This window comes from Salvelinus alpinus, chromosome 21, assembly GCF_045679555.1.
Source record: "Salvelinus alpinus chromosome 21, SLU_Salpinus.1, whole genome shotgun sequence".
NCBI lineage: Eukaryota > Metazoa > Chordata > Actinopteri > Salmoniformes > Salmonidae > Salvelinus > Salvelinus alpinus.
In genome coordinates this window covers 30,798,857-30,813,602 of record NC_092106.1, presented here as the reverse complement: position 1 = coordinate 30,813,602, position 14,746 = coordinate 30,798,857, and the positions used below count along the sequence as shown (strand labels likewise).

Here is a 14,746-nt window from a genome sequence, read left to right as displayed (position 1 = left end):
TGCTGTATTGTCTGAGCGGTCTGACTTTGAGCAGCTGAAATCTCATTTTCTGCCTGTTAGGACAGCCTTTAATGTTTAGGTAAAGGGACGATAAGCCTCATGCCTGTATAATTGGCCATAATTGTCTTTTCAGTTTTCATTTGTGTCATCTTCTCCTCATTTGTCCTCCTCCGTGTCCTTCCTCTGTCCTTTTCAAGTCCTTTCACTCCACCTCCACCTCACACCCACCACCACCTCACACCCACCACCACCTCCCACCACCACCTCACACCCACCACCACCTCACACCCACCACCACCTCACACCCACCTCCACCTCACACCCACCACCACCTCACACCCATCTCCATCTCACACCCACCTCCACCTCACACCCACCACCACCTCACACCCACCTCCACCTCACACCCACCACCACCTCACACCCACCACCACCTCACACCCACCACCACCTCACACCCACCACCACCTCACACCCACCTCCACCTCACACCCACCTCCACCTCACACCCACCTCCACCTCACACCCACCTCCACCTCACACCCACCTCCACCTCACACCCACCACCACCTCACACCCACCTCCACCTCACACCCTGCTATGCCCTCAGATGAACCATCAAACAGGCAAAGCATCAATACAGGACTAAGATTGAATCCTACTACACCAGCTCCGACACTCGTCGGATGTGGCAGGGCTTGCAAACTATTACTGACCACAAGCTGCCCAGTGACTTAAGCCTACCAGACGAGCTAAACAACTTCTATGTGCGATTCGAGGCAAGCAACACTGAAGCATGCATGAGAGCACCAGCTGTTCCGGGCGACTGTGTGATCACGCTCGCCATAGCCGATGTGAGTAAGACCTTTAAACAGGTCGACATTCACAAGGCCGCAGGGCCAGATGGATTACCAGGATGTGTACTCCGAGCATGCGCTGACCAACTGGCAAGTGTCTTCACTGACATTTTCAGCCTGTCCCTGGCCGAGTCTGTAATACCTACATGTTTCAAGTAGACCACCATAGTCCCTGTAGCCAAGAACACTAAGGTAACCTGCCTAAATGACTACCGACCCGTTGCACTCACGTCTGTAGCCATGAAGTGTTTTGAAAGGCTGGTCATGGCTCACATCAACACCATCATCCCAGAAACCCAAGACCCATTCCAAATTGCATACCACCCCAACAGAAGGACACAATCTCTATTGCACTCAACACTGCCCTTTCCCACCTGGACAAAAGAAACACCTACGTGAGAATGCTGTTCATTGACTACAGCTCAGCGTTCAACACCATATTGCCCTCAAAGCTCATCATTAAGCTATGGACACTCTGCAACTGGATCCCGGACTTCCTTACGGGCCGCCCCCAGGGGGTAAGGGTAGGCAATAACACATCTGCCACGCTGATCCTCAACACGGGGGCCCCTCAGGGATGCGTGCTTAGTCCCCTCCTGTACTCCCTGTTCACTCATGACTGCGTGGCCAAGCACGACTCCAACACCATCATTAAGTTTGCTGACGACACAACGGTGGTAGGCCTGATCCCCGACAACAATGATACAGCCTATAGGGAGGAGGTCAGAGACCTGGCAGTGTGGTGCAAGGACAACAACCTCTCCCTCAACGTGATCAAGACAAAGGAGATTATTGTGGACTACAGGAAAAGGAGGCCCAAGCACGCCCCCATTCTCATCGACGGGGCTGTAGTGGAGCCTTGGTGTCACCAACAAACTATCATGGTCCAAACACACCAAGACAGTCGTGAAGAGGGTACAACAATGCCTATTCCTCCTCAGGAGACTGAAAAGATTTGGCATGGGTCCTCAGATACTCAAAAAGTTATACAGCTGCACCATTGAGAGCATCCTGACTGGTTGCATCACCTCCTGGTATGTCAACTGCTCGGCCTCTGACTGCAAGCTTCCTGACATCAAGGAGCTCTATATCAGGCAGTGTAAGAGGAAGGCCCTAAAAGCCCTAGTCATAGACTGTTCTCTCTACTACGGCATTGCAAGCGGTACCAGAGCACCAAGTCTAGGTCCAAAGGGCTTCTTAACAGCTTCTTAACAGCTTCTACTGCTGAACAGCTAATCAAATGGCTACCCAGACTACTTGCATTGACCCCACCACCTTTTTTTTTACTATGCTGCTACTCGTTGTTTATTATGTATGCATAGTCACTTTACCCCTATCTACATTATTACCTCAATTACCTCGACTAACTTGTACCCCTGCACATTGACTCAGGAACCGGTACCCCCTGTACATAGCCACGTTATTTTATTGTTGCTCTTTTACTTTTTACTTTAGTTTATTTAGTAAATATTTTTCTTAACTCTTATTTTTCTTAAAACTGCATTGTTGGTTAAGGGCTTGAAAGTAAGCATTTCACGGTAAGGTCTACACCTGTTGTATTCGGCGCATATGACAAATTAAATTTGATTTGATTTGACCTCACACCCAGCTCCACATCACACCCACCTCCCGACATAGATAAGAGTGTGAACTCTGTTTCTGTGTGTGTGTGTCTGTTTGTGTGTCTGTGTGTACATCGGTAGCTCCGCTGGACTCACCTGGGAAGAGAGGCCATTGCCGTTGGTAGGGTTCTGGGAGTTGGGAGGGCCTCCTGACGTGACAAAGTTGTCAGAGTAGCCTGAGAAGCCGTGGCGTCCAGAGGCCAGGCAGTAGGCCGAACCCACATCCTGCCCTCCCCCACCTGAGCTCTGGTGATGGCCTGAGGAGGGGGGCAGGGGCTGGGGCCGATGCAGGGTGCTGGCCTGCTCCGACACCGCTAAGGGAAGGACAAATAAAAAGGAAGAAAGTTCCATTTAGATATATTGTCTCTCAATTGACAGATTATTACATTGTAGCCCACTTGAAGCAGTCAATATTTAATAATACATGACTTTGTTAATCAAGCTCTAGGGTCTGAACCCTGACAGCAATAGCTGAAACACACAGGATGTTTAGCCTGTGGCCTTGATTATAGTGTCCAAACCTTGTGATATGGATGTAGGGGGATACGGGCTGTCAGACAGCTGATAAGGTGAGAGACTGGACATGGCAGAGGGCGGGAAGCCCCCAGGGATCAGGTGATTGAAGGCCATGAGCTGACTAGCTCCAGCCTGCTTCCTCCATCGGGCTCTTCTGTTACTGAACCACACCTGGGGAAAGAGGATATAAGACATGAGATCTTACATTGTCTTAAACATTCATTCCCACTTACAGTACCAGTCAAAAGTTTGGACACACCTACTCATTCAAGGGTTTTTCTTTATTTTTATTATTTTCTACATTGTAGAGTAATATTGAAGACATCAAAACTATGAAAAAAAACATATGGAATCATGTAATAACAAAAAAAGTGTTAAACAAATCAAAATATATTTTATATTTGTGATTCTTCAAAGTAGCCACCATTTGCCTTGATGACAGCTTTGCACACTGTTGGCATTCTCTCAACCAGCTTCTTGAGGTAGTCACCTGGAATGTATTTCAATTAACAGGTGTGCCTTGTTAAAAGTTAATTTGTGGAATTGTTTTCCTTCTTAATGCGTTTGAGACAATCAGTTGTGTTGTGACAAGGTAGGATTGGTAGACAGGAGATAGCCCTATTAGGTAAAAGACCATACCATAGACCATACCATAGTCCATATTATGGCAAGAACAGCTCAAATAAGCAAAGAGAAACGACAGTCCATCATTACATTAGGACATGAAGGTCAGTCAATCCGGGAACATTTCAAGAACTTTGAAAGCTTCTTCAAGTGCAGTTGCAAAAACCATCAATCGCTATGATGAAACTGGCTCTCATGAGGACTGCCACAGAAAAAGGAAGACCCAGAGTTACCTCTGCTGCAGAGGATAAGTTCATTAGAGTTACCAGCCTCAGAAACTGCAGCCCAAATAAATGCTTCACAGAGTTCAAGTAACAAACATTTCAACATCAAGAGGAGTTCAGAGGAGACTGCGTGAATCAGGCCTTCATGGTTGAATTGCTGCAGGGAAACCACTACTAAAAGACACCAATTAGAAGAACGGACTTGCTTGGGCCAAGAAACATGAGCATTGGACATTAGACCGGTGGAAATCTGTCCTTTGATCTGATGAGTCCAAATTTGAGAGTTTTGGTTCCAACCTCTGTGTCTTTGTGAGACACAGAGTAGGGGAACGGATGAACTCCAAATGTGTGGTTCCCACCGTGAAGCATGGAGGAGGAGGTGTGATGGTGTGGGGGTGCTTAGCTGGTGACACTGTCTGTGATTTATTTAGAATTCAAGGCACACTTAACCAGCATGGCTACCACAGCATTCTGCAGCGATACGCCATCCCATCTGGGATGAATGAATAGGTTTGTCCACACTTTTGACTGGTACTGTATATGAATGGTTAATGACTGTTAGTTGTGCATATGTGTATATCTCTCTCTATGAGTCAATCTCTGTTTTTGTCTGACTGCATTTTTTAAATAATCTGCTTTCTATGTATCGTGTGTGTGTGTGTTTGTGTGTTCGTGTGTGCTTGTGCATTTGCATTTGCATTAGTGTGTGTGTGTGTGTACTGCCCTTAGCTATAGTTAGAAGTCACATAGTGATCTCCCATTTGTGTGGACCACATTGTGACATCATCTCTTTGTGTGTGTGTGTGTGTGTGTGTGTGTGTGTGTGTGTGTGTGTGTGTGTGTGTGTGTGTGTGTGTGTGTGTGTGTGTGTGTGTGTGTGTGTGTGTGTGTGTGTGTGTGTGTGTGTGTGTGTGTGTGTGTGTGTGTGTGGGAGGGGGTCATGTGTTCCTCTCCAGACCAGCCCATGTGACTCCTGTCTGCGGCCAACAAGGCCTTCGCTATCTCCACATCTCATGGCCCACCACCAGAACATCATTAAACATGGACTTGGCCATAGCAACACAGCACTATTTTACATGGTTTCCTCCCCTATAACTATAAACTATCTCTGATGGTCTTATTTAATTTCTGTTCCAAAGCCATAGAGTCACCCAAAATCCCAAATACTGTTGCTAATGAGAACAAGGGAATCATGTTTGAGGACGGTGCTTTCCTCAAAACTCATATCCATTCCAACTAGCTCTCACACTCTCACGTCAGAATTAGACGGTCATCCATGTTTCTGAAACGTCAAAGTTCGAAGTTGTTGCAAACGTCAAATTTCGAAGTGTTTAAGGTTAAGTTTAAGCATTAACGCCTAATTCTTAAGGTCAGGGTTAAGTTTAGGCAATAACTTCTCTGGGATAGGGGGCAGCATTTTCACGTTTGGATGAAAAGCATACCCAAATTCAACTGCCAGCTACTCATCCCCAGAAGATAAGATATGCATATTGTTAGTAGATTTGGATAGAAAACACTCTGAAGTTTCTAAAACTGTTGGAATCATGTCTGTGAGTATAACAGAACTTATTTAGCAGGCGAAACCCCGAGGACAAACCATTCAGAATTTTTTTTTTTTAGGTCACTCTCTTTTCAATGAATTTTCATTGGGAAACCAGATTTCTAAGGGACCTGCTTGCAGTTCCTACTGCTTCCACTGGATGTCAACAGTCTTGAGAAATTGGTTGAGGTTATTCCTTTGTGTAATGAAGAAGTACGGCCATCTTGAACGAGAGTCACGTGAAGTGTCCTGTTAGATAGAAGCGCGTGACCAGAAAGCTAGCTATTGTTGGTTTTAATCCTGTATTGAACACAGATCATCCCGTCTTCAATTTTATCGATTATTAACGTTAAAAAATACCTAAAGTTGTATTACAAAAGTAGTGTGACATTTTTTGGCAAAGTTTACAGGTAACCTTTGAGATATTTTGTAGTCACGTTTGAGCAAGTTGGAACCGGTGTTTTTCTGGATCAAACGCGCCAAATAAATGGACATTTTGGATATATATTGACGGAATTAATCGAACAAAAGGACCATTTGTGATGTTTATGGGACATATTGGAGTGCCAACAACAGAAGCTCGTCAAAGGTAAGGCATGAATTATGTTTTTATTTCTGCGTTTTGTGTCGCGCCTGCAGGGTTGAAATATGCTTCTCTGTCTTTGTTTACATTTACATTTACATTTAAGTCATTTAGCAGACGCTCTTATCCAGAGCGACTTACAAGTTGGTGCATTCACCTTATGATATCCAGTGGAACAACCACTTTACAATAGTGCATCTAACTCTTTTAAGGGGGGGGGGGGTTAGAAGGATTACTTTATCCTATCCTAGGTATTCCTTAAAGAGGTGGGGTTTCAGGTGTTTCCGGAAGGTTTACTATTGTGCTATCCTCAGATAATAGCATCGTTTGCTTTCGCCGAAAAGCCTATTTGAATTCTGACATGTTGGCTGGATTCACAACCAGTGTAGCTTTAATTTGGTATCTTTCATGTGTGATTTAATGAAAGTTTGATTTTTATAGTAATTTTCATAGTAATTTGAATTTGGCGCTCTGCATTTTCTCTGGCTTTTTGCCAAGTGAGACAGTAGCGTCCCGCCTAAACTCAGATTTTTGGATATAAATATGAACTTTACCGAACAAAACATACATGTATTGTGTAACATGAAGTCCTATGAGTGTCATCTGATGAAGATCATCAAAGGTTAGTGATTAATTTTATCTCAATTTCTGCTTTTTGTTACTCCTCTCTTTGGCTGGAAAAATGGCTGTGTTTTTCTCTGGCTATGTACTGACCTAACATAATCGTTTGGTGTGCTTTCGCCGTAAATCCTTTTTGAAATCAGACATGTTGGCTGGATTCACAACAAGTGTAGCTTTAATTTGGTGTCTTTCATGTGTGATTTCATGAAAGTTTGATTTTTATAGTAATATATTTGAGTTTGGCGCTCTGCATTTTTACTGGCTTTTGGCCAAGTGGGACGTTAGCGTCCCACATATCCTAGAGAAGTTAACTCTGAATTGTTAAGGTAAGGGTTAAGGTTTGGGATAGGCTTAAAACACACATCTCAAAAACAACTTTCTATTGCTGGATTCAAACTTGCAACCTTTGGAATCAGAGGCAGATGCTTACACTTATCCGTCTCCCCGTCCTCAACGCCCTAGCATAACCAAAACTTACTTGAAGGTAACATGGCTCACTGTTGCCCTTAGTGGCCGGTTTCCACGTCATCTCCTGACCTCCTCAGACATGGATGTATGTCGAATACTGACTTGTATCATGAGTGACCTGGCTGATCCATTCACAGGGACATAGCAGATAAATGAACCCATCCAAATTTCTAAATTAACATTTAACTGAACAGGCCTCCTTCTCCTCTGACCAGTATGGGGGGATGTGGTTGGCTGCTGCTGCTGAGAGTCAATGTGTGTGACTGGCGGAACTCATGCTGATTCCATATGTAATAGCCCCATGCTGGGCCCGGTACAGCCTCCATACGGGAGCTGTTGTGGGGAATTTTCTGGGCCGTAGATCAGAGCTGGCCCTGCAGATTGGACCCCTGGGAACACAGGATGAAGGGGAAGGCCAGGAATGTGTGTGTGTATACTTGTGCATCCCTGTGTGTGATGTGAGACAAAGAATGTGTGTGTGTGATGTGTGTGTAGTCTACCTGTACTCTGGCCTCCGTGAGTTTGGCCCTCTGAGCCAGCTCTTCCCTGGTGTAGATGTCAGGATAGTGTGTTCGTTCGAAGGCTCTCTCCAGCTCATCCAACTGTTCGGCCGTGAAGGTGGTTCTACTGCGGCGCTGCTTCCTCTTCAGAGGCAGGTCCGGTTCTGACTCCACGTCCGACCCCTCATCTGAGTGGCTCGCTGCTCCAACAGACAAGAGGTGCACAGTTAGGGCTTTCATGGTGTTAGTTAGTACTATATCATTATCACAGGTAACAGTTACTGACGTTTTTTCTTCTTAATTGACTCGACTGGTTAAAGAAAAGTAAAAATAATAATACTTCAAAGTCTTACAAAACATATCTTCAGTTTCTCATTCTCCTGACTACAGTGATCAAATAGAATTCAGGAAGACCAAAAGGGAAAGTCCTCAAGAAAAAGAGGAGTAGTAACGTAGTGAGAGTGAAGAACAGAAGTATAAATCCATCCACTTGAAGTGTGAACTTGTTTACTTTCCCTTTTCCCTGCTATCTGTTTACATAAACCTCTTCAGAGGAGGGGCCACCAACACCCTCCCAATAACCCCCATTCCTCTTGTCTTGTGCACCAACAAACTTCCATTCAGAGGGGAATTCTGTGTGATTTTATAAATAATCCCACAGGACAAGGTTCCCGAGGCGCAGCGACAGTGGGATTGAGAGGACTAAGCGCCACACAAAGGCCTAATTTGGATCCAGGGATCATTCGTTTTTTAAGGGGGGAAAGGGGGGGTCAGTGATGGAAAGAGAGAGAGTGTAGGGGGGAACCAGCATTGTCTAAAGTTGCAGTCTTTCTGGAGCCCCAGTAGCAGTTGGGGATTGAGCGAGGGACAGGGCAGCAGCCCCCCCCTCCCCCATATACCCCCTCTACACCACTCTGCAGGTGCATGCTGGTCTTGTTTGCTCAGAGAGAAACGCCGGCCCTTTAAGAGCCAATTCAGCAGAAGAGGCAGTGAATTGGAGAGGCTCTCTAAAGCTGCGGGCCAGTAGTAACACAGTGGTAACCTAGGGCAGGGCCAAGCCAGCCAGACAGACAGAGCCAAGGCCAAGGAGACCCAGAGATCAGAGACTCTCCTCAGGCCAGGGTGACCACAGGCCATTGTGTGTCCAACGCCCAGCTTTACTCTGCACCTCAGTGTCCCTGTCTATGTGCACATAAGCACGCACATAAGCACACATTTGTACTACAGCTGTGTGATATGCACAAAAACACTTATTGCGATGAATTGCCTGAATTTATGCAATATTGATAAATAGAATGATACGTTCATAACATGAATGTACACCACAGTTTTTTTTTATTATCCTTTACATTTCCATAGATTTTTCCTCAAAATCAAATAACTTCTGGGTAACAATTAAGTACCTTACTGTGATTGTTTTCAATTAAAATGATCAAAAAGAAACAAAAATAGCTTCTTAGGACTATCTGGGGGGGTGGGGGGGGGTCTGAGTGGAGAGGGGGAAACTATCTGTTATTGCCAGAGAGGTTTGGAACTCTCTTTTTTATTGGTCTACTTTACCTCCTGGTGATGTCACCGGGCAAGCCAAAACTTCATCCCATCAAAACAGGCTGAAATATCAGGCGGTCTTTTCAAAACAGGCTGATTTCATATTTATATTTTACACAGGTGTATAAAATCGAGCACACCGCCATGCAATCTCCATAGACAAACATTGGCAGTAGAATGGCCTTACTGAAGAGCTCAGTGACTTTCAACATGGCACCGTCATAGGATGCTACCTTTCCAACTAGTCAGTTCATAAAATTTCTGCCCTGCTAGGGCTGCTCCAGTCAACTGGAAGTGCAGTTATTGTGAAGTGGAAACGTCTAAGAGCAACAACGGCTCATCTGCGAAGTGGTAGGCCACACAAGCTCACAGAATGGGACCGCTGTCCTCGGTTGCAAAACTCACTACCGAGTTCCAAACTGCCTCTGGAAGCAACGTCAGCACAATAACTGTTTGTCGTGGCACTTTATGAAATAGGTTAACAACGCCGAGCAGCCGCACACAAGCCTAAGATCACAATGCGCAATGCCAAGCGTCGGCTGGAGTGCTGTAAAGCTCACCGCCATTGGACTCTGGAGCAGTGGAAACGCGTTCTCTGGAGTGATGAATCACGCTTCACCATCTGGCAGTCCGACGGACTAATCTTGGTTTGGTGGATACCTGCCCCAATGCATTGTGTCAACTGTAAAGTTTGGTAGAGGAGGAATAATGGTCTGGGGCTGTTTTTCACACTTTGTTTCAGCATGACAACGCCCCCGTGCACAAAGCGAGGTCCATACAGAAATGATTTGTCAAGATTGGTGTGGAAGAACTTGATTGGCCTGCACAGAGTTCTGATCTTTTGGTCATGTAGTGTATATAAAGCACAGAAAATCTAGTTTTTGACTGCACTCTGCCTTTAAACTACTAGTTTGATGGTTGTACCATCAATTGTCCCATTAACAATCACCCATATTATCAAACTTGTTTAATTTCAAATTTCTCCAGTATAGGCTACTTATCATGGTGAACGATATCACCAAAATGCCTGCGATAAGTGATCGATATAGTCGGTGTCGATCATTTCCGATTTATCATCCCAGCTCCACTTTGTACAGACACGCACACACACACACACACACACACACACACACACACACACACACACACACACACACACACACACACACACACACACACACACACACACACACACACACACACACACACACACACACACACACACACACTCACACACACACACACACACACACACACACACACACACACACACACACACACACACACACACACACACACACACACACACACACACACACACACACACACACAGTCAGACATTGAAGTGGTCACTGAGTGGAAGTTTCAGGTTGATTGAGTTAGTGTGATAATATGAGACTTGACAGCTTTTGTATGTCTACTATTCAAGTTAAAGTAAGATCAGATGTAATACTACTGTATACTCTGTTCTGAAGCGTATGGGCTGGTTTCCTACCAGGCAGTTCTAGTAGGCCTTTAGCTACTTCAGAAACAGAAGTTCATTGAGGCTGGCGCGCCGACTTTGTGTTACTCTTAATGAATTCCCTGGAGTGGAGGGGGAGTTTTTGTGCAACACTGTATTAGTCCCCATCAGAAGCAACAAGAAAATACAAGAAAATCCAAATAGCTTGAGGTTCCTCATGTGAAACTGATCCACTCCCCCCTTAACACTTTCCCTTCTCAACACCAATGGCAGTGGGAGACAACAAGGATGCATTAAGAGCAAATTGGTAAAGAAACATTAAACAATGTGAGGAAGGGAGAAAGAGAAAGGGTAGGGGAGGGAGAGATGTTTTCTTTGGGTATTTGGGAAGATTATTCTATTTTTCATTTGATCAGAATGTTCTATTTCTGTTTACAGCGACTCACACTCACACAGGCCTCTCAGCTGCTCCCATCCACACTAAATAGAACCAAGATGTAAAATGGCTGCCGGTCGTGGTTATGACCATTACAATGAATCAAGAAGGAAAACTGCAACTTTACTACCTCCAAGCGCCTAATGAGTCATTCACTCTGTGAGCTTCCAGTAGAACAAATATTTTAATTCCTGACTTCTAAACATCTTCAAGCCACATCACTAACCAAACAACAAATGCAAAGACTTATTATATAGAGAGACCAAAGGGTGGGTGGAGATTTTTTAGGTGGTGGTGGTAGTGGCTGGTGGAGTAGGAATTTGAGGTGTGGAGGAGTTGGAGTGGGGGGCATTATTCAAAACAGGATTGCTGGTGAAAAACAGAGAGGAGCCTTTGTAGCTGCAGCTCCTGGAGGCCCATAGGGAATGCTTAGTTTCCCCACAGTTACCAGAATGCAACAGCGTTCCAAAGAATTTCACAGGGATTTAGATTCTGGGAATGCCGAGTCGTTCGAAAAATCCTTAATTACTTTGGAATTACCTATCGGTTATGATCAGTCTGCTTTGGGGATCCTAGGGAACGTTGTCTTTCAACCAGAGTGTCATTATGGCCTCTTGGAGGTCTGCAGTCACGTCTTGATATACTCTCATGTGACAAAACTATTCAGGGACATTAATCTAGTTGAACTATAAAAAGATGAATGAAGTCACCGACCAACTTAGAACACTCCTTTCAGAGAGACTGTCTTTAACTAAACACCACCTAGACCTCGCTCCCTCTCTCCCTTTCTCACCCATCTCTTTCTCTCACATACTCTTTGTCTCCCTCTCCTCGTCCCCATCTCTCTCTCTCTCTCTCTCTCTGCCTACTCTGTCTCTCTCTTTCTCTTCCCCATATTTCTCTCTTTCTCTCTCTTTGTTGCTCTAAGTCTGAGGTCTTTGCTGGCGATTTGCACGCTCCATCTGTGGAATCCGTCATGGCTGCCTCGGCCCGCACAGAGGGGCCTGTCACCTGCCCCATGGGGGAGCGGGGGGCACAAAGAGGGCCAGAGAGGGGCGAGGGGGGGGCACAGCTGGGGGGGGCTCCCCAAAACCTTCCACTCCAGCCTGGGGGGACCATGGGAGCACCTGAGGGGTAGAGGAAGGAGGAGGCCTTTGTTGTTCTCCTATTCAAATGTAGGCTACCACCACCAGCTTTCTATGACTGTGCATTTGTGTTGTTGATGTTGTTGTTGTTGTTGTGTGTGTCAGTGTGTTTGTGAGAGAGGGATAGTGTGGGTCTTACAGAGAGAGAGAGAGAGAGAGAGAGAGAGAGAGAGAGAGAGAGAGAGAGAGAGAGAGAGAGAGAGAGAGAGAGAGAGAGAGAGAGAGAGATGAGATACAGAGAGAGAGAGAGAGAGAGAGAGAGAAAGAGAGAGAGAGAGAGAGAGAGAGAGAGAGAGAGAGAGAGAGAGAGAGAGAGAGAGAGAGAGAGAGAGAGAGAGAGAGAGAGAGAGAGAGAGAGAGAGAGAGACGAGATACAGAGAGAGATACAGAGAGAGAGAGAGAGAGAGAGAGAGAGAGAGAGAGAGAGAGAGAGAGAGAGAGAGAGAGAGAGAGAGAGAGAGAGAGAGAGAGAGAGAGAGAGAGAGAGAAAGTCTACCTGGTGATAGGGCAGAAAGCACACCTTCCCTGCCACCCGCTAACTCCCACTACTCTCAGTACCCTGGCGCAGAGCAATCCACACACACAAACACACACACACAGGCGCCTAGGCTTCTGTAGACTGTGAAAATTGGGACTGACAGTGCATTACATAGACCATCCTTCTGCTTCTAGGTTAATGAGCCTTGTCAACTCTGCGGCAACTCTGGTGGAGTGCAGATACACACACACTCCCTCACTCATATACTCACACACTCACTCATACACTCACACACTCAGTCATACACTCACATCTCACTCATACACTCCCTCACTCAATCACACACACACTCACTCACTCACTCATACACACACTCACTCACACACACACTCACTCATACACTCACTCACACACACACACACACACACACATAAACTCATGTACTTGCTGCGTTTTCAGCACATTCTAATTTTGACATAGATATTCTCTATTTCACACATTGGACGCACAAACAAATGCATACAATGAAAAAATCCATTCAAGATATTTACAGCCTAAGCAAACAGCAATGAGTTGACCATTTCCCCCTGATACTACTTTGGTCATTATTACTCCTGAGTTAAGAATAGTTCCATGTAAAACAAAACAAAAATTGTATAACAGGATGAATGTGCTTATTTTTCCGAGCTAGTAAACTCGGCACACAGCAGTGAAGTGAGGGAAGGGAGAGAAAATCAGATCCTTTACAGCTGTTCTGTAAATCTGTGGTCTCTGAGTGCCCCGTTAGTCCCAGGCGCCGCCCGCTGCCTCCTATCCATGGATCTCATTGCTTTTATTTGGCACTGCTGAATAGCCTTTGCAATCCAATTATCCACCCAATCCCACATATCTCTCTTTATGTATACATAAACTGTATTTTAAAATGTTTTATTCATACTCTAGCTAAACATTCAAACTTACTTTTCCATGTATTTTCACTTCACCTCAGCTGTGGGTGGAGTGGGTTTACAGTATGTGTGGGATTGGACCTGTAGGCTTGCCAGTTTGTAAAACCCCAAAAGACACAGTGCAATCCTTAAAAGGGTAAAGCTACAGTATCTGAATGTCAGAGACCCGTTCAGGAAGCCTGGCTTGGGCTGGGCCTGCCAGGGAGCTGGAGCATTGCTGCTTTAAGCCGCAGAGAGAGAAGGGGAGTAGCAGAGAAAAGAAAACTGTTTAATTTAACCAAACTGTATTCCTGAGAGGCACACAGCACATAGCAGCCTGAGCCAAAACAACCTGAGAGGCACACAGCACATAGCAGCCTGAGCCAAAACAACCTGAGAGACTCCCTTCATTCCAGAGGAGGGTAAAGAATAGAGGATTTAACTGGAACAGACTGTGCTCCTGGAAATCGTACAGCATGGTTTTGTGGGGACTGCGAGTGGGGACAAAAAAGCTTTAAAATGTCCGCAGAGAGATGGAGTGTATGGAGCTAAATTTTGGGCATGGTGGGTGGGTGTGTGGGGTGGCTGACCATATGGGTTTCTGTTTACAGCCTTCTCATGGGGGTTACTGGTCGGACGGCGGGTACTGCCATGGAAGTTCTCTTGGGGTGGTTGGTAAATGAAGAGGGTAACTGAGCCAGTGACATGTGCCCCCCTCTGAAACAAAACAAAAGGCAGAGGAGACAAATGAAGCATTTATTTGGGCGGGGAGTGACGCTGGTCCTTTTCAGGGGCCAGGGGACTAAGTGACTGCCCAACTGCATTAAACAGTACATAGAGGACTGGGCAGATGCCTGAAGGACTGAAGGATAATGGTTAACTGACAGCTTATGGGCCCATCTGCGCCTCTACCATGTTGTTAAAGAAGGTGGGGGGTGCTCACTTGACTTGCTAAGGAGGAGCCCCGACCTCTACAGCTGCCCTGTAATTGAGAGTGTGTGAAGAGCGCTGTGTGTTTGTCTGCACTGTCAACGAGTGTGTGTGTGTGTGTGTGTGTGTGTGTGTGTGTGTGTGTGTGTGTGTGTGTGTGTGTGTGTGTGTGTGTGTGTGTGTGTGTGTGTGTGTGTGTGTGTGTGTGTGTGTGTGTGTGTGTGTGTGTGTGTGTGTGTGTGTGCTTGAGAAAGAGATGATGTGGT

General features: G+C 45.7%; 1 protein-coding gene across 4 annotated transcripts in view; it reads right to left on the bottom strand.

The window, feature by feature from the left end:
• Positions 1-14,746, bottom strand: part of LOC139548229 (paired box protein Pax-3-like) — a 35,619-nt gene that overhangs the window by 6,893 nt on the left and 13,980 nt on the right. For all 4 annotated transcript variants that reach the window (XM_071357760.1, XM_071357759.1, XM_071357763.1 and 1 more), the window contains exons 5-7: positions 7,556-7,755; positions 3,001-3,166; positions 2,576-2,793 (exon numbers count right to left, since the gene is read on the bottom strand). In XM_071357760.1, the coding sequence (XP_071213861.1) occupies positions 2,576-2,793; positions 3,001-3,166; positions 7,556-7,755 (584 nt within the window). The remainder of the gene's footprint in view (positions 1-2,575; positions 2,794-3,000; positions 3,167-7,555; positions 7,756-14,746) is intronic.